This window comes from Aspergillus versicolor, assembly GCF_001890125.1.
Source record: "Aspergillus versicolor CBS 583.65 unplaced genomic scaffold ASPVEscaffold_6, whole genome shotgun sequence".
NCBI classification, from domain to species: Eukaryota; Fungi; Ascomycota; class Eurotiomycetes; order Eurotiales; family Aspergillaceae; genus Aspergillus; species Aspergillus versicolor.
Window position 1 is genome coordinate 1,649,748 of NW_024467529.1, and position 18,576 is coordinate 1,668,323.

Genomic DNA, 18,576 nt, shown 5'->3' on the forward strand with positions numbered 1-18,576 from the left:
GGAACCTGAACACCTTATCCCTTTTACCTTCCTGTCTCTTCGTTTGTAAATATTTACCTTACCAACCTTTATTTTCCGTTTTTGTGACACCCCTTATGATTTGCAATACCACGATGCAACCTTCCCCATTGATGATTTACTCCTCGACCGCTCCTCCACATCTCTTCCTACCATATTCGCGTCCTCCACGACCTCTACGTCTGCTATTACCTCTGACCACGTCTTGCCTTATCTCAATACACATTATCCGAACACCTATTATTCTTTCACCCTTATTGGATGCTTTAGTCCAATCCCGGATTCTGATATGCATGGCCATTCGTCAGTACTTTGTGTTCCGGGTTCTTTTTAATGTACCACTTGTACCGATAGGGCCTATGCGAAAGTTTTGCGATGTATTGAGATGAGTGATTGGAATAAATTAAACTCGAGGAAAGGTAAAAGCTTGTCCTATAATTCTGTTAGTAGTGGCCGAGCAGAATTATAATCTCAAACCATCCCCGAGTCTTATAACTATGTGTTCGCGTTCGCTACTATCCGTACTAGTAAGCACAACCCTTACAAACGGTTCAATATAGTATCAATGATGAACCAGTACCTAGTAGGTATGGAGAATGTAATCTATATTCCATACCTGAGAAGTGTTTATTGCGGCGAGGTAACAGACGATTTCAACTTCGGGTTTACAGATAGCCCAGGCGGGCGACGCAAAAAAAGACTTAGAAAAAGGATGCGGCATCTCGGAATTGAACCGGGGACCTCCAGTTCTCTGGCGCGACCGAGGGCCAAGCGCGCGCTTAGAAAACTTTGGCCTATCGCTCAAATGCATACCCAGCTCTCGTATCGATCGCCTCCATGGTTATCCAGCTATAAATGCTGCGCGCATTTGTCTAGTTTTGATACACGGAACTTCGTCTTGCCCGTGTAGTCGCCGCCGATTTCCCTGCCCAGAAATTCAAATAAACGGGTATTTCCATAATGTCCTCCAACGAGCCGCGGGACGGCAACGGACGTTCACCTGGAGTGTCAATAAAGCCTGTGTCACTATCGATAGGCTCCTCGAAAGCCTCGAACAGAAAGACCGCCTTTAATATTCAGAGTTCAGGGCGGCAGGCCGATTCACCGTCTAACCAAACCCTCGCACGCCGACCTCACCACTCTCTCCATCATGACGATGACGACTCCGACGATAATGGTGGCGAACCCGCCTTCGAGTCTGTAACTGGTTTCGACACACTCACCGGGAAGACTATCGGCGATGCGGAAGAAAAGAAGCCTCTGACGATCCCCGTTGCGAGTGGAAATAACTGGCGTGATCGACCTGGAGTTATCAAGAGGCCCAAGGGGAAAAAGAATCTACTGCCGAAGGAGGTCCAAGCATTACAGGAAGCACAGAAAAAGGGAGAAATCCCTGGAAATGGAGCCGATGCTGTAGGGCCGAGTATGTCTTATGGGTTGAGTTTTGCTCAAGAGAAGACTACGGATGGAGAAAGTGGCAAGACAACAGATGAAGGGGATCAGAAAATGGAAGATGCACCGCCTCCAGCTGCTGAGAGTGTGAAACCCCTTACGGAGGATGAACTTGCCTTGCGCGCACTGGTCCGAGAAAGTAAAGGGGAGGTGGAGGGGAGGTCGGACCTTGTTATTGAGTCGAAGCGCGCGGACGAAGAGGAGGATGAGTTATATGACGGCCATAATAATGAGACAAAGTCATTCCGGGCGGATGTTGCTGCTCGGCCGGAGCCTGCCACCTTGGACCAGTACAATGCGATCCCCGTGGAGGAGTTCGGCGCGGCGTTACTACGTGGAATGGGTTGGAAAGAAGGCCAAACAGTGGGGAAGGGGAACTACAGCGAAGACTCTAGTCGATCATCTACGCCACATGTTCCTGCGCGTCGCCCAGGTTTCTTAGGAATAGGCGCCAAGGATGTCTCTGGAGGCAAGGCTGAGGTTGAGTTCGGCGCCTGGGGCAAAGCTGCCATGCGTAAGGGGTCTCGAAAAGCTGGAGAAGCGAAAGACGGCGAACAGCGGAATACAGAAGGTGTCTACATGCCCGTGCTCATGCGAAATAAGAAGACTGGCGAGACTATCACCGAGGAAGAGCTCTCGACCATGGCTAAGGAAGCTAAGAAACAAGACGATAATGATGACTGGAAGGAGAGAAGGGATCGAAATCTTAAACGAAATGGGCGTCCCAATGACCGCCATCGAGACCGAGATAGTCGGCGCATAGAATACGATGACGACGCTCGGTACGAGAGCCGACGAAATGGATCTTCAAGAAGGGATCGGAGTCGGTCAAGTAGTGACCGACATTCTAGGAGACGAAGGTATGAAGACGAAGATAGTGACGGACGAGATGATCGATACTATCGTGACCGAGACCGTGATCGCGAGCGTCGCTCTGACCGTGATAGAAATCAGAATCGGGACCGGGATCGAAGAAGTCAAAGATACGATGACGATGATGACCGGTATAACTCCCGGCATTCGTCATCTAATGCATCTAGCAGGCATCGGGATCGAAACCGGGACCGGGATAGTGATCGCGATTCTCATCGGCGGCGGAGGCATGATCGATGAGCAGAGCTGCAGGATGCGGATCTTAAATGGCTTTGGACCAGGCATATAATATTTGGATCAATAATGCTACAGTGATAGGCATCTAAAACCCTACATCTCCCTTTAGGTACATTATATGCATCGGCGGCTATAAGCGCTTCCGAACATTGTCCCCTTGGGCCAGTAAAAAGCCAGTGTAACGGAAGACTACAACAGATTCTGGATTGTCTTGAGCTGCTCGTTGTAAGACCTGGAAACAAAACTTTTCATAGACCTTGATGTAAATGCAATGATGATATGTACTCCTCTGACGAACACCCATAGGTATATACCGTGTCAATCCGATTAAAACGACAGCAAGAATGAAAAACAATTATCTATCCGTACATGACGTCGGTATAGATATTGTTCATCCAACTAACAAATCATTATTTTATGCTCCTAGCATGAGCACGTCCTTCTCGTGGTCAGCTTCACCGCCGACGACCCCGTACACATCCTGTTGTGTGGGAGCCCCAAGCGCACTAAGACTAATACCACCATCCATCTCTCCCAGAACCCATTCAACAAGGTAGCTATCATCCTCAAGCTCCTCAACGCGACGATAATGCCGTTCCGTGTATGAAGCAAGAGCTGCCAGAATATCCTTCATGGCAGCTGCTGCGCGGCCATCAGCACTCCGCTTTACCATGCTCGAAGAGGCGAGCTCAGTGAACGTTGAGGCGGGATAGGATCGGAACAAAGCAAACAGAATGCGTTGAGCAACCTTGGAGTGGCGCGCGTTAGTGTTCCAATCGCGGAGGCGAAGGAGAAGGGTGTAGAGGTTTGTAGGATCTAAAGTTTGAAGCACTTCGTCAATGGAGGGGTTCCCCGTCAGGCTGTTTGCGCGGTCTTCTTTCAGAATTTCACTCGAATTTGGGTCGTCCGCGGTGTCGACAGCGGCGTTGAAGAGCGATAGAAGACGCCCGGGGTGGTTGAGTTGGAGAGCGAGTGTGATAGCCTCACGGTAGGCACCCGCTACGATGTAGTTTTGTAATTGTTGGTCTTGCTCGATACGAGCCGAATTCGCATTGACTGCAGCGGTATAGGTGGCTGACGTTGTGTCGGTCCAGAACGTGACCGTAGAGTCTGCGGAGCCGGATGCGATGGCATAGGGGGAGGAAGACTTGCCAGGCGACGATTTGGCATCGGTGCGTGATCCGGACGGTGTAGGGCTTGCTAGCGCCCAGACTCGGTCCGTGTGGTTATCGAGGGTTGTCTCCAGCTCGCCAGTGTAGGGAGACCAGACCTTTACCAGTCCATCTGCAGCTGCGGAGGCAACCAGAGGCTTCAGCGGCACCGCGGTGGCGGCGTTTGTCATTGTTGTATCCTCATCTTCCTCGTCGGTTTTGCTAGACATATCAGGTGGCGGGAGCCATAGTACTTTTAGCACGCTGTTGGTATGACCTTCAAACGTAAGGAGACAGCTGTAATCTGACAAGCTCCAGAGTTTTACGGTTTTATCTCCTGATCCAGTTAGGATCATACCCCTATTGGTGCTGCTTTTAGCATCCGCGCTGAGGATTGGAGTGCCCTTGGGAGAGAAACGAGCCGACCAGACTCCTCTCTTATGCCCCCTGAGGACACCCACAACGGATCCATCGTCGGCGGACCAGATTTTCACGGTCCGGTCTTGTGACGCTGAAGCAAACAACTCCGATGACGAACTTACATCCAAGGCGTTGATGTCCTTGTCGTGGGCTTTGCGGGTGAATAGCGCTTTCGGTGTGTGGGGGCTTCCAAGATCGGCAGGGCCTAGCTTTCCCGTATTCCACCGTTTAACTGTACGATCTTGAGATCCGGTGATGACGAATGGAGGAGGATGGTTCACCGGGTCGTTGGATGCTGGGGTATTAGGCGCTGGCGAGTCCCGTGGGAAGCTGATGGCCCCTAAAGACTCTGCGTGACCTGTTAGGACGGCAAAACATGTATATGAGGATGTCTCTGGGTCAAGGCGCCATAGACGAGCCGTATTATCTTTTGCACCAGTAGCAAGCCAATGACCCGACCAGTCCACATCGATGCAGATAATGATGTCGTCATGGCCATCTAGATGAGCGACATCAGCTCCAAAGTACTCTTGTTTCTCGGCTGATAGTCGGGATTTGGCTGCCCCGATAGAAACGATTCTGATGCTTTCAGTATTAGTGGCCAAGGCAAGCATAGATCGGTCAGGTCCGACATATGCAAGGTCGATAATATCATCGTCGTTGCCCGAAATGCGTCTCACAATAGGCAATGGATCAAGCTCGGACCCAGGCTTGAAGTTTAACAGAGGTTCAAGAGAATGGAGCCTTATTGTTTGGTCTGCATGGACAGTCATGGCGGAAGGCATCCCCGGGGTATAGTGGATTGCAATCACAGCCTCGAATTCGGGTCCAGCTTCCTGTTCACTCGTGACCTCTCCTCCCCTGTTACAATCCCACACGCGTAATTTGCCATTCTCTCCTCCAACCAGACATAGCCCGCTTTCTGCGACGAAAGAGGCTGCTTCGGCACTTTCAAGAACAGGAATTATCCTCCGCGTTTTGAATGTTCGCATATCCCACACAATGACAGTCTTATCTCGACCTGCGGAAAGTAGCGCGTTCTCTGTCGATGAATATGATAGACTGCGTACCACTGAAACGTGTGAATCGAGTGATGCGATGGATTTTCTTTTATTCAAATCCCAGATTCGTACTTTACCCTCCTCACTACCGGAGGCCAGTCGAAACGCACCAACGGAATCGGAATCGATGTCCATAATCTCTTCATTTTCCTGCTCACCTGCATCTCCAGACTTCCGCTTCGATTTATTCTTCTTCGACGACGGCTTGCCTTCCCTCTCTGCGACAGGTGACTGAAAGAAACATAATGCCGAAATCACACCGCCATGGCCGTGGAAACTGTGCGTGATGTAGCCACCCCGGATATCCCAGACCTTGATTGATCCATCCGCAGCTCCTGTTGCCACTAGGGTGCTTGTCGGGTCCGTTGCGGTCGTTACAACTGGCGCTGTGTGGGGTTTCAAACTCCGAACAAGTTTTGTCTCAAGTGCCCGAGATGTCTCGTCGTGGGGCGTCAGCGAGTATATTTTCATTGACATAGAGCGGGAGCAAAGAATAACGTGCGAAGCCGAAGGAGTGACTGGTCTTATATTAGTATGTGCATTAAGTATGCGCCGGTATGGTGTGGGTGCGACAGACTGGTTAAGCTGGTGATAATTTCCCCATCCTGTAACTCGGATTAGCAGAGGTAAAATTTTGGTGGCACAAAACTTACTCCTTCAAGAGTCGCAAGCTGGTCACCGGTCTCCAGGTCGATGACAAGAGCATCTTCGTTGACACAGGCGACGAGCAGGCGGCCACTGGCATCGAGTGCAGTGCTTCCTCCGGTATAGATGGGACGAAGCGTTCGAGACGCCTCGAACGTCGTCTTAACAACGGCTTTGGACATGTCGGGGTAGAGTGGAAATCGTCAGTAAGCAGTCGATTTACCGCGCCATCTTCCGTACGCAAAGGTACCGCCAAATAAGTGTAATCGTAAAAGTTCAATTCCTCTCTGGGCTCGTCGCAAGGAAACTTTCCGATGACTTTTTTTTTTGAGAACTGTTTGCTTTGTTTGTTCTGTTTGAAGCTTCATCAAACCGCCGCGCTGTGGCTCGTGCACTAAACGCGACAGCCGCTTCCTTATCAACTTATCAATTGAACATCTAGACCGTCCCCATATCTATCCTCGTTTCAATGTCCAATATCAGAAAATGTGCTAGTATGAAACCTGAATGGTGATTTGCCTGATGGGGCGACGTGCATACTTGAACCGCCTGGCTCTGGTAGGCTCTCCGCTTCCTTTTATTCCGCACGTGTGTTGTTCCCGATGGAGCCGTTCATTATTTCTTGACCAAATCTCGAACCCCGTCTTGCCAAGTATTTGTCTATAAATCCTGGATTGATCACAAGCTGGTAATGGGTGTTCTTCCATAATCAAGCCCCTTTTCTATTTTGTATCTTTATATTTCCCTTCACTCGTCGATTTCGATAGATCCCTTTATTATCAAATTCGTTGATTCTCAAAATGTTCCTTTCGGACTATGACTAACGACGCTAAAGGGCCGGTCTCCTTATGAAGCTCCGGAGCATTCTGCTAGTTCCTCAACAGAGCATGGAAACTCGGTGCAGCGGAGAATTTCTCCAATTTATGCGGACGGATATGTCCAGCAGTTCGATGAAAGGGGCCACCCGGTTAACCCGGAGTCCAAGTCATTTGGAAGAGAGCTCAGGAGAGCCAAAAATGACATACTTTCGACCATGGGTATTGTTGTAAGTGAGGATACAAATCGCGGGCTCAACGAGCAGGAAAAGGTCGACGCAATCGTGGCTGAAAATGACTACGGGTTGATCATGGTGACACTCGACCAAATTTCGGTTTTCCTGGGCTCGTGGTGGACCACATCGCTCACCAGCCGTATACAGGTGAGACTTGGTTGATCCCTGGATAAAGATGCTAAACCTAATGGAAACCGTATACAGACATTCAAAAGCTATGCTCATGTCCCTCTTACACAAATCATAAGCCATGAACGTGCTTCTCTTGGGATTGTTGGGTTCCATTTTGCTGGAATTCCTGCATGGGCAATGTCGACATGTATATCAATATGTCGGCATCACCCTCTAGAGCGGTTGATTTCAACAATACAAAACTACTTTCCCAACAATGATGCCGGTTCGAAGCTTGTGCGAGCCTCCTTTACGATTCTACACTCTACGTAAGCAGCCCGCATTATAAGAAGGGTCAAAATTGACTTATGTTATAGGACTCGAGGAGCCCTTCTTGTGCTCGCGATGCAGACGTACATGTACTCTTTATTACAATCTCTTCATCTAATTCCTCCTACATCAATGCCGAGCATTGCACACTTCATGCCTTTCGGCGAATTCGCCTCAATGCTGCTTCCAAGCCCTCCAGAACTCTCATTCATCTCCCTGGGCAGTTATTTCCTTAACATCATGAAGGCTCCGTCTCTTTTCTACATCTATGTCTACTTGCGGCCTGTGATCGAAGTCCGTCTTTATAGGCTTATCCGCAGAAGATTGCCGAAGCCTATCCTTACGGATGATCTCTCCGTCAAGGTGGCTTTCGACAATGATCTCATCGATTGGATGGTTCCCACACTCGGGCGCCGAGCTGTGGAGGAGACGCAGCGCAGCAATCTTTCGCTGGTTGATGACATATCATACGAAATGGGTGCTTTCCGGCAATGGCTGTTTTCTAAATTTACCTTTAGGCGACGAAGGGCTTCAGTTGCTCAAGTGACAGAACTTCAACAGGGACCCGAGACTCGCCAGGCGCAGGGTGACGCAGCAAATTTAACCCCGTCTCCGGAGTATCAGCGACACAGAAGTGCAGAGTCGAATCCTCCTGATCAACCCATGCCAGCTCGTGAGAGTGATGCGCATTCTGACGGCGGCGAAAGTGGGTTATCAAATGGAGGGGACCGTGCCATTGACGCGGATAATATTGATCTATTAAGGCGTGCAAGAAACCTCACCCTTTCTACCCGTACGACTTCGCCAGAACCGGACGCTCAACGAAATGGGGATAACGCTCCTAATGAAAGCCGGCGTCAGTCACGTTCAGATACGCTTTTGTCCCGATCTCCGTCTCCTGAATCCTCCCAGTCCTCGCCTCGAGTCCGCGCACAGTTGATCCAGGACTCCGATGTCATTGCCATGCAACTGGAGCTGGAAAGCCGCCATGCTCAGAACCGGAATGCGACAACTGACACCCACGCTGGTCTACAAAATTCGGATGATAGACAACCTAGCCGTCGTTCGATTTCTGAGATCCTTGACACGCTCTTATCCAACCAGGACGTAACTACGATACTTGGTGCGGAAGCTACTGATAGCGATGCCCTTTCTAATATGACTGCAGCGGTGCCCCCCAACCCCGGGGAAATAGCGACCACATCAACCTCAGACGGCGAACTGCACGGGGTAACAAGGGACCAGAACCCTAATAACTCGAGCGCTGGTCCAATCGCTTCGGACGCCCTCAATATTTTCCCGGATGTTGAGGAAGGACCACCCCTCGACGACGCCACTCACCAAGCATCCGAGCGACAACTTGATCAAGATGATGATGACGATGCCGCCGACGCTGAATCGGGAATCCTGCCACACGTGGCCGACCCCATGGTCAGACAAAGCTCAGCTGCGGGAACCACAACCATCACTCCCTCCGTATCAGCCCATAGAGTGACCATTCTTTCTGCTCTTCCAGTGGATTCTTTGGCCTCTCATCTCGCAGCTATGATCACGACGGCTGTTTTTGCTCCCATCGAAACTTTCTACCTCCGGTCCTTAGCCAAATCTTATCTTTCCTCCAAGGGAGCCGCCGCCGCTGCCGCGATCCGATCCGATGTTTATCCTGTGAGTGCTTGGGGTGGCGGGGCCACCCGGTCTGACAAATTGGCGTACATCGGCAAACTAGCCCTCGTTATGGGAATTCAAGCTGCTGTGAACGCCTCCGTTTGGGGAATTGTATCGGGGTCCGCTATACGGATTGGAAGAAGGTGGTGTGGGTGGGGTTCCCTCTAGATTGGGTTTGGATATGAAACTGTTAACCTCGAGCGGATAGATGACAGATCCCTATTTTAATGGCTTAGGTACGCCCGAATAAGTAAATAGTATGATAACGCATATAATAATGATCCCGATACTCGAAGGAATGGCATATATCAGTTTTAGTATGACAGGTAGTTACTCTCGAGAGACTATATCATCACAATTCATACCTAATTATACACTTAAGATATCCAACCCTGACGCGCAGCATGCCAAACAATCACCTTGCCGCCGCCTTTCCCTTGCGATTGCTTATTCCAGGAACCTTTCTTCGCTCCCAAACCATAAGGTACCCTTCCTTTGTGAATAAGGTCTCGCTCTCAGCAGGCTTCACAAACAAATCCTGGATCTCTAGCCACTCGGGCCCTCGCTGTTCGCCGGTATTTTGTTCGCTCTGAACCCTTGTGTTCTCTGCAGCCATTGCTTTGTCATTGAGCTGAACGAGCCATGAGACCTTCTCAGTACCGGCACCGGCACCGCTGGAGGATGCTCCTCCTGACGCTGCATTAACGCCCTTTTCTGCAGCATCCTCCGTTCCACCAGGGGCGCTGATGGTCGGGTCGAGGATGATGTTTGCTACAAGGTCATAAAGGATGGGTTCACCGGGAGGCCAGACATCGGGGTTGGGCTCTACATATGGCGACATATCCAGCGAGCGTGGGGAAGGGAAAGTGACAATAGTTGGATTCCGTTCGGAGACGAATCTGTTTTTGCTGAAGCGTTTGATGTGAAACATGAGGTAGGGAGGGAGCGGGTGGAGAAGGCGATGGCGGACTCGGTGGTCAAGTTTCTCGGATGCGGTAATTCCGTTATACTTGTTTAGTAAGGTGGTTAGGGGTACCTGAGGAATGATGGATTCCCTGTTTACAGACTGAAAGAGGGGAGTCGGAGGCAGGTCTAGAGTGAGGATAAGGAAAGGAGTCGTTTGGTCGTTTATGGTGCCTGATTCGGTGAAGACCAATCGAGCATTCTGTGTGTCTGAATGCGCTGTGATTGCTTGGCTTTCGATTCGTAGATGGCCTTGGAAAGCTGCGTGAACCACACTGGTCGGGGTTTTTGATGGCTTTCGGGAGCCCCCGAGTGCAAGGTGTAAGTTGTTTAGGAACCAAGATAGGAACTCCACAGGGTCTGACTGTTGAGTGAGGGTAAATCGTTTTGATGATCGCAAAGCGATTTCCTGTAAAAGTTCGTGCGGTGATACGTGAGAGCGGAACGCTTTAGGATTCCAAAGCTTGCGCACTAGAGTGCCAAAACGCAAAACCAGTTGCGGTGTACCAGGCTGTGGGAACTCGTGGAGGAGAAAGTAGTTGCGAATAGGAAGAACATGAGCGAGGGCTTGGGCCACAACGTTCATGTAGTCGTTTGCCTTGATATTGTTCATACCAACAAAGCCTAGACAGCACTATTAGCCACAATGGTCTCCCCACGAGTACAGTGAAATGAGAAAGTTATATTCACCTGGTCGATAGCGTTTTCCCGAGAGATCGAACGCATCAGTGACCTCTTTGTCCAGCTTGACCACTTCGTCCTTGGTGTAATATGGATCGACCACGTATTTGATATCATCCAAGCTTTTATTCTTCACCTCGTATCCCTCGGGTAATACGTAGACTTTCTTCGTTCCCATATTGACGAAAACATGGTGTGAAACTTCCAAGGCGTGAAAGTAGGCGTGGGACTTCGGCCCTCGGCCTTGGAAGTATTTCCCACACACAAGACAAGCGTACACATTGATATTTGACAGACTGACAGAGCACAGTTTCTCGAAATCGAAATCGAGAATTTGTCGATTAATGGTATCTAGGTAAAGGTCGCTGTATCCTTCAATCGGAGCTGTTTGCCGTTGGGGTGCCACGATCGCAGGCCGGTTATCGTCCTCATCGCCTTCGTCTTCCTCGTCATCTATCTGTGCTGCCTCTTCAAGTTCCTCTCCCTCTTGGTCCGCAGCTGCAAGAATATCCTCCCCCTGGCGCTCATGCTTCTCCATCTCCTGCCCATTAGCTCGGCGCAAAGGTAGTGCTCCATAACGCGGGTCACTTTCTGGCAGGTTATCGTCCTCCACGCGGGCCTTTTTGGAGGCCGGAGACCCGGCAGTAGCCTCTTGCTCTAGCGACAGCTCGGCCTGTCTCTTGGTCATCATAACTCGTTTGGGGGAATGGCAAATGGAGGGCGGGAGGAGCAGCGGGCTTTTGCAAATCCTCACTTCAACGCGATGGAATAAGGAAGGGATGCAAACATGACAAACATCCGGCTTTCATCAATCATAAACTCAACAGCGGACTTTAGGGTTGAGCATCACTAGCTTAACATTCGAGGATTGCCTTTGGAAATTTGTGTCATATCATTTCGTTTAATTTCTACCTATTAGCCATTGTAGGCAGAGACTACACCGGGAGCAAATGCAATCGATCATTTCAAAAATCCCATGGCCCATAATATCGAAAACGAAACCGGAGAACATAAAATGCCTTGTTATGATACATTAAGCACTTGTAACAATTCGGTTATTGTCGAAATCTACTTCCTTCACGCCGTCCTTAGTCACTACTTTAACCAGAACCTGTACATTGTTAGCCGTTCTATTCGGGGTCTAGACCGAGAGTTGATGGGTTACATACCCCCTTGTAGTCGATTGGCAGCCGGCGCTTCAACTCATCTGTGCACATTTCTAGGAGCTTCATTCCTTCTTCCAGGGTAATATCGGGATGATGATGTTTGTCGAGTGTTGATAGACAGTAGTACTGGGCGTAACCGTGGGCAGCGTACGGGACGGGCGCCAAAGAAGCGAGATAATCAATCCAGTATAGGTGTGGTTTCTGGGAAATAGGGTCAACTCCGCCGAGAAGGAGGTTGACTGTGTAGGGGCTCCGCGATCGTAGACTGCGTGCTAGCTCTCCTCGAACGAAATTGGCGACAGCTTTCGGGGACAGTTCGGTATCGTTTCGCATTGTGTATAACTGGACATTGGCTTGAACATATTCGGCAAATTGGACTGTTTTGGAATACTAAGTTAGTCTCGTGGTATTGAAGCTCTGTATACAATGTTGGTGTCAACGAACTGGTGTCTCCCGCCTCGCCGGAGAAAGCGACAAGAGTGTGCTCGTTTAGTTGCTTCGTCTTGTCATCTGTAGCCTTGAGAATGGTCGGACCCCTCATAGCAGCCTTTGATGCTGCCAGAAGGACAAAGTCTTTGCCAGTGATACCGAGTAGAACCTCCCTATGGCAGTGTCGGTCAGCATCGCTAGTGCTAGCTATGGGTCAGAGGTTGAAACATACATATTGACCACGGTATTCTCAAGTTTCTCGGAAAAATGGCGGTAATTGGAACAAGGATGCGAGTCTCAGGTGGAGGGAGGAGAAAAGAAGCAGGATATTGATGCCAGGCGTTTACTGTCTATCACTGGCCGCGCGGAGCTTTGACTGCCTGGAGCTGTTGTTCCAGCTCCCGCACCTGAGGCGGAGAGCTGTTGGGCTGACTCAGCGTAACCACCACACCGCCTGCACGGACCACTGGCAGAAAAAAAAAGTCGAAAATGCGCGGGAAAATATCTATGAAATGGGAAGATAGCTGGAGTCAACTGCCTCGATTGAAGAACGCCCCTGCTGGTTCATCTTCAATTAACTCTCCTCCCTCGATGTCGTCGTTTTTTACGTTACCCGCTTCCCAGCGGAAGCGCAAGAGAGAGGACCGCGCTGGAGCCCCGGCATCAAAGAAACGGGGTGTCGATGCGGATGGAGATGTGCGCAACAAAAGCGGGAAGAAACCTAGTGAACGGGACGAGTCAATCTCTGGGAGCGACCTGGACGAGGATGCGGAGAGCGTGGCATCGGCAGCCTCAGAAGAGGAGAGTGGCTCGGACTCAGATGAGGGAGAAACAGCCGCAGATCGAAGACTGAAACTAGCGGAGCGATACCTAGAAAACGTTCGTGATGAGGTAGACGATTACGGTTTTGATGCTGCAGAGATTGATCGGGATCTGATCGCAGAGAGGCTGAAAGAGGATGTGGTATGTTCAAGAATATCCAGCTATTCTGATTTAGATCTGACCGTTATACCAGGACGAATTTAAAGGACGAGTATATCGTCAAATTGCTTCCGACTTAGCTTTTTCAGCCGCCACACATGCGTTCTTTCGGGCAGATACGCAAACGACGACGTCGATTGCCGTACACTCGCCATATGTTTATACGGTATCCAAGGACAGAACCTTAATCAAATGGGAGCTTGCGACACCCGCCGCAGAAGGCGCGTCTACGGCAAACGGGACAGAGTCGACATCAAAGCGGCCTCCTCGACCGCTGCGGAAGAAACCGAAACAAGTGCGCTTTACAAGAGGCTTACAAAAGATCGCGGAGAGCGCAGAAGAGCAGGGCCATACCAAAAATATCTTGTCGGTAGCCGTGTCACCTTCAGGGAAGTTTGTTGCTACCGGAGGGGAGGATAACAAGCTCATCGTTTGGGATGCTGCAACTTTGACTCCTGTGCAAACCTTTGCGCAACATCGCGACTCCGTCAGCGGCCTAGCCTTTGCTCGCCACATCTCTACCATGAGCTCGGGTGAACAATTATTCTCTGGCTCCTTCGATCGAACCATCAAGACCTGGTCTATTAGCACCGCTGGTCACGCTTATGTTGAGACACTATTCGGCCACCAAGACAACGTCGCATCGCTAGCCGCGATGGCGATTGATCAGTGTATCAGTGTTGGAGCCCGTGACCGCACAGCGAGACTGTGGAAAGTTGTGGAAGAGTCTCAGCTAATTTTCCGTGGTGGCTCGTCCAAAAATTCTTACCAAGAGAACAATATTGACTGCATCGCACCTTTGCCTCCTACTCATTTTGTCACCGGCTCGGATAATGGCTCCATCTCATTATGGTCTATCCACAAGAAGAAGCCCGTTTACACCGTTCATCAAGCCCACGGTTTCGACCCTATTCCACCCTTAGAAGAACTTTCCCCGGAAGCTGATCGACAGACGGCCGAATCAAATGCGCGTTATCTCAGGCCCACGCCTCGCTGGGTTACCGCCTTGACGACGGTTCCGGGTACAGATATTGTTCTAAGTGGCAGTTGGGATGGTTGGGTGCGGGCATGGAAGATTTCAGACGATAAGCGAACGATTCAACCTCTAGGACCTGTCGGCGGAGGTACCCCGTCCACAGACGGCCCAGATACCCCATCAAAACAACTAGAGCAAAGCCTTGCATCCGCCGACTCACCCCACGGACAGAGCTTAAGCGGGCCCCAAGAAGAGGCTGAGCCTCTCGTGAAGGGCGTCGTCAATGACATTGCAGTCTTTGAACGACGAGAAGAAACGGCAAAGCCAGGCCAAGTGCCATCTGAATCGAAATCGAAATCGAACACCACATCACCCGAAGCGCGCGGCCTTTGTATCGTCGTCGCTGTAGGGAAAGAGCATAGGTTCGGGCGTTGGAAATGCTATGGGAACAACTATCACAAGGGGCCGACTTCGGAGGGCCGAAATGGCGCGATGGTTTTCGAAGTGCCATTCTCATCTGATAAACTTGGTCGAGCGGAGGAATCCATCTGACCTTTTTGTATCTAACCTTCAATAGATGACTGTATTCTACTATTCCCAGCGGCATTAGCATATTTGGAAAAGCACTGATTTCAACTGGTAACTCTCCCTAGCTGTGGCCTTATACTGGAATTACTGTGGCCGAAGAACACGAGGTAAGCGCTAGTATTCTGGGCGAGATCGTCAACTTTGGGTTATAAACTCTCTATTGCAACCCAGTTCTCGCCTTGTTTGTCGTAGTGCTACTAGTTGTCATCTACTAAAACACCATCTACCATGGCCGAATACCGCCATTTAACTACTCCGCACCCCGAATGGGAGAATGTAAACCTCCACCTGCTTCTTCTTCGGGGACCCTATTTTGGACCTCAGTAACCATCACCGTCATCTATAGTTCCCCCGCAATCTCCCTCCCGGCACCCGCACCTTCTGGCTAAACAGAGACCACCTCCCAGTCACTCCTCAACCGGGGCTCGAGATCAAGGAATTCGACGTCCCAGTTCGCGACGGACATCCAATCAGCATCCGCTCGTACAGGCAGTCCTCTGACGATGGCGATGCTGGCGAGAAACCCCTACCATTGCTCATCTATTTCCATGGTGGAGGATTCGTCTCCGGTGGCCTAGAGTCCGACGATGCCTCGTGCAGGCGCATCGCCTCAGAGATCCCGATCCTCGTTCTCAATGTTGAGTACCGACTTGCACCAGAGCACCGCTTTCCCGTTGGGTTTGAGGATTGCTTGGACGTTGTTCGCTGGGTGAGTAAGAAAAATGATAACATCTCATTTGGATCTCTTGCATCTACTTATGATCTATCCGTATACCTGTGACAAGGGCAGAGGAGCAACCCTAACTAAATAAACTACTTACCAGGCCGCATCCCCACAAGCCAAAGACAAACTTCCTTCGGCCATCGACTTGGAGTCCGGCTTCATCATAGGCGGAACGTCCGCCGGCGCAAACTTCATTGCCGGGATCGCGCATATAATCGCACAAGAGACAGACCCCAGCCTAAAGCTCTCTTACCGACTAACTGGAGTCCTCTTCCTGGCTGGTACAATCTGCCACGAGGATGCTCGGCCTGAGAAATACCGCGATAGGATACTCAGCATAGACGAGATCACCGAGTCTGCTGGGCTAACTAAGGAGGGGATTATATATTTCGCTGGTAAGGCCCTAGTCCTCTTTTCCATTCACTTTGCCCTCTTATGTAAGGGATCCATTTATTACAGGTATTATTAACATTGTTTTTAGAAAAATACGGCGCACCACCAGCCGACGTCCGTCGCTCGCCGCTTCTATTTGAGTCTCATAGCGATTTGGCTCTCCGGGCTGTGGTTTATGTCTGCGGTTGGGACCCGCGTCGTGACGAGACATTGTTATTTGAGCAGCTGTTGCGGGAGGAAGGGGTGAAGACCAAGAAGTATATATATCCAGGCCTTCCACATGGATTTTGGACCATGTGTCCTGATTTGCCCGTTTCGAAAGAATGGGAAAACGATCTCCTCGAAGGTGTGAAGTTTCTGTTAGAAGATTCGACTTAGTAGTAGGTGATGTGGGATTGAACGGAGCTTTATTGAATTTTGATATTATTGTTTTAGCTAAGGCTAGAATCCCTCCCTAGAGGTATTCTGGGTATATAGTGGGAAACCAGTAATGTCCTGCCTGTCTTATGCGTCGTGAAGGGCTTTAAACCGAGATACTCCCCAAAAATTCCAGAACCATTCTAGAACATACATGCAAGCATAAAAAACAAAAAATGTGACTTCGCTGAAAAGGTCATTTGTCCAGCACCTGTAAACTCCGACAAGCATCAGGTCATGAAATTGCAAGAGTTGGCCCAATTGCGCGGATGGCTTGTGGCCTGGGCTAAGTGAGAAAATGTTAAGGTAGTGCATAGGTCGGTATGAAAACGAGTTAAAATGTGTACGGGAAGAGTTAGGAAACTGATGGCCCAAAATTGCCGCGACCCCTGGCTCGCCTCGTAGCGGCGACTGGTCCTTGATCCTCCGAGTCATCATCGTCATCTAAAAAGATGGCGCGGCTGGCGGATGAGCCTACTGGAGGCTGCGCTCGCGGGCGTGAATTCAAATTTGCGCCGTTTATGGTCGTTGCACCATTGGGGGAAGAACTTGACATTATTTGATATGTTGGTCCGCGCCGTCGACTGATAGCTGCGGCAGGTCGAATCGGCTCATCATCATCGTCTTCATCGTCATCATCTTCGTTCTCGTTCTCGTCATCGTCGTCACCTTCAGCTTCGCTGCCGTCGGTCGTATCCGAGTCTTCGTCGTCCTCGCTGTCCGGTGCCTCATTTAAGTGGTATGTACTAGGGTGGGCGGTGCTATATCCCGAGCCTGGCGACTCGTTATTGAATATGGCATGTAACTCAGCTCTGCTGTATTCAGGATGTCCAACAACGGTTGATCGGTCTGAATCTGAAGCGTAATTCTCTGTTGGCTCATCGTCATCAATAAAGGAATCCATATCCTCATCCTCGTCCTCGTCCTCATCATCATCCTCATCATGGACAGAGTCATGAGAGCCGTGTGAATCGAGATCTGAAGGACCATAGGGATACTCGAGGGGAAATGCGCCAGGTATCATTCCAGGCATTAAGCCGTAGCCATTGCGATCACGGTGAGCAACGTAGCGAAAATCAGCAGGAAGAGACCCCAACGGCATTCCGTCATACCACTCTGTCCAGTCGAAGCCCGGTGGTTCCCCGAAGCCATCCTCTATTTCTTCATCAATGTCCTCATATGGATCATCTGTCATTTCCGAGTTATCCGAGTCACTTCTCCAATCGGTACCTGACATCGAATCATCATCGGGCCGATATCCGCAGTTCACACAGCCCTCCTCATCCAATTCCCAGGAACACTGCGGACAACGAACGACACCGTCCTCAAGGTCAATAATGGGTCCAGCGGGCGGAGGCCCTGCCTTGTTGAATGTGCCCCGGAATAGACCTCCCTGTCTTGGATCCAGGTTTTTCTTGTCCGCCTCTATCCTCTCCGCCTCCTCAAGCTGATGTGTTTTGTGTTCATCTGTCGTTTCTCCTTTATCTAGAAGCTCGGCGCGACTGGTGAACAACTGGACAACTGCACGGACCTGAAGATATTCAGCAGATAGCTACAAATAACTGAGAGCTGATAGGGTTTACCAGGTACGCTGGAGCGGGCTGCGATTTCACCGGGGCCCGGCAATCAGGGCAAGTTTTATTGTGCCGTCCTTCAGAGAACCATGAGGTCAGGCACTATGGCACAGTAGTTAGCGCGCAGTCGCTATGTGGCGTTAAAGGGGGAAAGTAAACTAACGCCGTAGCAAAATGTGTGACCGCAGGCAAGGGTGTAGGGTTCGTAGAGTGGGCGAATACATATCCCGCATTGTATGAGTCCGCGGATGTCATCGACATGAGCTTGTAGCGTATGGAAGAGCTAGTCACATAAGAAATCGGTCAGCGCGTATCCCAGTAAATTATCGCCGAAACAACGTACCCCCGATGCATCTTGCGGCGTGGTACCCTTTGTCTTAGCCGGGCTTCTGGTCAAAGCGCATGTCGGAGGGGTAGCCCGCGACATATTCTGCTAAGTTTCGGTTTTTTTTTTTTTGCACGTATTCAAACCGAGAGTTAACTGAGGTCGAAAACACTGTATTCAAAGTTCTCAGTGAAGGGAGGGTGCTTGCTTCACGCCAGCAAGGCGAGGGCTGATGTCGGTTGTTTGTTCAAGCAATCGAACGAAGGACGGGCATAACGCGGGAGAGCGATCGCCGCTGAGTGATGGGTGAGAGTTTCTGGGGCGAGGAAATCCCAGAGGCGGTCA

At 50.3% G+C, this 18,576-nt stretch overlaps 8 protein-coding genes across 8 annotated transcripts; 4 read left to right on the forward strand and 4 right to left on the reverse strand.

Annotated features, from left to right (window-relative positions):
• Nucleotides 1-844: 844 nt before the first annotated feature.
• On the forward strand, nucleotides 845-2,789 carry spp2 (spliceosome ATPase-activating subunit SPP2). The gene is made up of 2 exons (XM_040816255.1): nucleotides 845-2,330; nucleotides 2,418-2,789. The coding sequence occupies exons 1-2, from the start codon at nucleotides 979-981 to the stop codon at nucleotides 2,581-2,583; spliced, it is 1,518 nt and encodes a 505-aa protein (XP_040669408.1). The 5' UTR covers nucleotides 845-978; the 3' UTR covers nucleotides 2,584-2,789.
• A 206-nt stretch (nucleotides 2,790-2,995) lies between these two features.
• On the reverse strand, nucleotides 2,996-6,039 carry ASPVEDRAFT_134256 (U3 snoRNA-associated protein UTP13; the record flags this gene model as incomplete). The annotated part of the gene is made up of 3 exons (XM_040807112.1): nucleotides 2,996-5,730; nucleotides 5,790-5,817; nucleotides 5,866-6,039. 3 exons carry the CDS (start codon nucleotides 6,037-6,039, stop codon nucleotides 2,996-2,998), a joined length of 2,937 nt encoding a protein of 978 aa, XP_040669409.1.
• An 851-nt stretch (nucleotides 6,040-6,890) lies between these two features.
• On the forward strand, nucleotides 6,891-9,182 carry ASPVEDRAFT_134404 (uncharacterized protein; the record flags this gene model as incomplete). The annotated part of the gene is made up of 3 exons (XM_040807127.1): nucleotides 6,891-7,055; nucleotides 7,113-7,348; nucleotides 7,397-9,182. The coding sequence occupies 3 exons, from the start codon at nucleotides 6,891-6,893 to the stop codon at nucleotides 9,180-9,182; spliced, it is 2,187 nt and encodes a 728-aa protein (XP_040669410.1).
• Nucleotides 9,183-9,429: 247 nt separating this feature from the next.
• On the reverse strand, nucleotides 9,430-11,346 carry ASPVEDRAFT_134019 (ubiquitin carboxyl-terminal hydrolase family protein; the record flags this gene model as incomplete). The annotated part of the gene is made up of 2 exons (XM_040807085.1): nucleotides 9,430-10,601; nucleotides 10,668-11,346. 2 exons carry the CDS (start codon nucleotides 11,344-11,346, stop codon nucleotides 9,430-9,432), a joined length of 1,851 nt encoding a protein of 616 aa, XP_040669411.1.
• A 252-nt stretch (nucleotides 11,347-11,598) lies between these two features.
• On the reverse strand, nucleotides 11,599-12,634 carry pre1 (proteasome core particle subunit beta 4). Its single transcript, XM_040812757.1, has 4 exons — nucleotides 12,486-12,634; nucleotides 12,269-12,426; nucleotides 11,828-12,201; nucleotides 11,599-11,769 (listed from the first exon to the last, which is right to left on the reverse strand). Coding segments are annotated over exons 1-4 (612 nt in total). The 5' UTR covers nucleotides 12,488-12,634; the 3' UTR covers nucleotides 11,599-11,691.
• Nucleotides 12,635-12,776: 142 nt separating this feature from the next.
• ASPVEDRAFT_195341 (ribosomal RNA-processing protein RRP9) lies at nucleotides 12,777-14,851 on the forward strand. The gene is made up of 2 exons (XM_040809185.1): nucleotides 12,777-13,216; nucleotides 13,269-14,851. The coding sequence occupies exons 1-2, from the start codon at nucleotides 12,845-12,847 to the stop codon at nucleotides 14,760-14,762; spliced, it is 1,866 nt and encodes a 621-aa protein (XP_040669413.1). The 5' UTR covers nucleotides 12,777-12,844; the 3' UTR covers nucleotides 14,763-14,851.
• Nucleotides 14,852-14,964: 113 nt separating this feature from the next.
• On the forward strand, nucleotides 14,965-16,515 carry ASPVEDRAFT_43141 (alpha/beta hydrolase). Its single transcript, XM_040812758.1, has 4 exons — nucleotides 14,965-15,074; nucleotides 15,145-15,507; nucleotides 15,623-15,917; nucleotides 16,004-16,515. The coding sequence occupies exons 1-4, from the start codon at nucleotides 15,027-15,029 to the stop codon at nucleotides 16,291-16,293; spliced, it is 996 nt and encodes a 331-aa protein (XP_040669414.1). The 5' UTR covers nucleotides 14,965-15,026; the 3' UTR covers nucleotides 16,294-16,515.
• A 172-nt stretch (nucleotides 16,516-16,687) lies between these two features.
• Nucleotides 16,688-18,333, reverse strand: ASPVEDRAFT_30157 (uncharacterized protein; the record flags this gene model as incomplete). The annotated part of the gene is made up of 4 exons (XM_040810326.1): nucleotides 16,688-17,863; nucleotides 17,916-18,008; nucleotides 18,070-18,189; nucleotides 18,250-18,333. 4 exons carry the CDS (start codon nucleotides 18,331-18,333, stop codon nucleotides 16,688-16,690), a joined length of 1,473 nt encoding a protein of 490 aa, XP_040669415.1.
• Nucleotides 18,334-18,576: the final 243 nt, after the last annotated feature.

Coding starts and splice junctions, on each gene's coding strand:
- spp2 (XM_040816255.1), top strand. CDS start 979: ATGTCCTCCAACGAGCCGCGGGACGGCAACGGACGTTCACCTGGAGTG. Junction 2,331..2,417: donor CGACATTCTAGGAGACGAAG/GTATGAAGACGA, acceptor TGACCGTGATAG/AAATCAGAATCGGGACCGGG.
- pre1 (XM_040812757.1), bottom strand. Junction 12,202..12,268: donor CGGCGAGGCGGGAGACACCA/GTTCGTTGACAC, acceptor ATTCCAAAACAG/TCCAATTTGCCGAATATGTT. Junction 11,770..11,827: donor TGCCAATCGACTACAAGGGG/GTATGTAACCCA, acceptor AACAATGTACAG/GTTCTGGTTAAAGTAGTGAC.
- ASPVEDRAFT_195341 (XM_040809185.1), top strand. CDS start 12,845: ATGTCGTCGTTTTTTACGTTACCCGCTTCCCAGCGGAAGCGCAAGAGA. Junction 13,217..13,268: donor AGAGGCTGAAAGAGGATGTG/GTATGTTCAAGA, acceptor CCGTTATACCAG/GACGAATTTAAAGGACGAGT.
- ASPVEDRAFT_43141 (XM_040812758.1), top strand. CDS start 15,027: ATGGCCGAATACCGCCATTTAACTACTCCGCACCCCGAATGGGAGAAT. Junction 15,075..15,144: donor CGCACCCCGAATGGGAGAAT/GTAAACCTCCAC, acceptor CGTCATCTATAG/TTCCCCCGCAATCTCCCTCC. Junction 15,508..15,622: donor GCTTGGACGTTGTTCGCTGG/GTGAGTAAGAAA, acceptor ACTACTTACCAG/GCCGCATCCCCACAAGCCAA.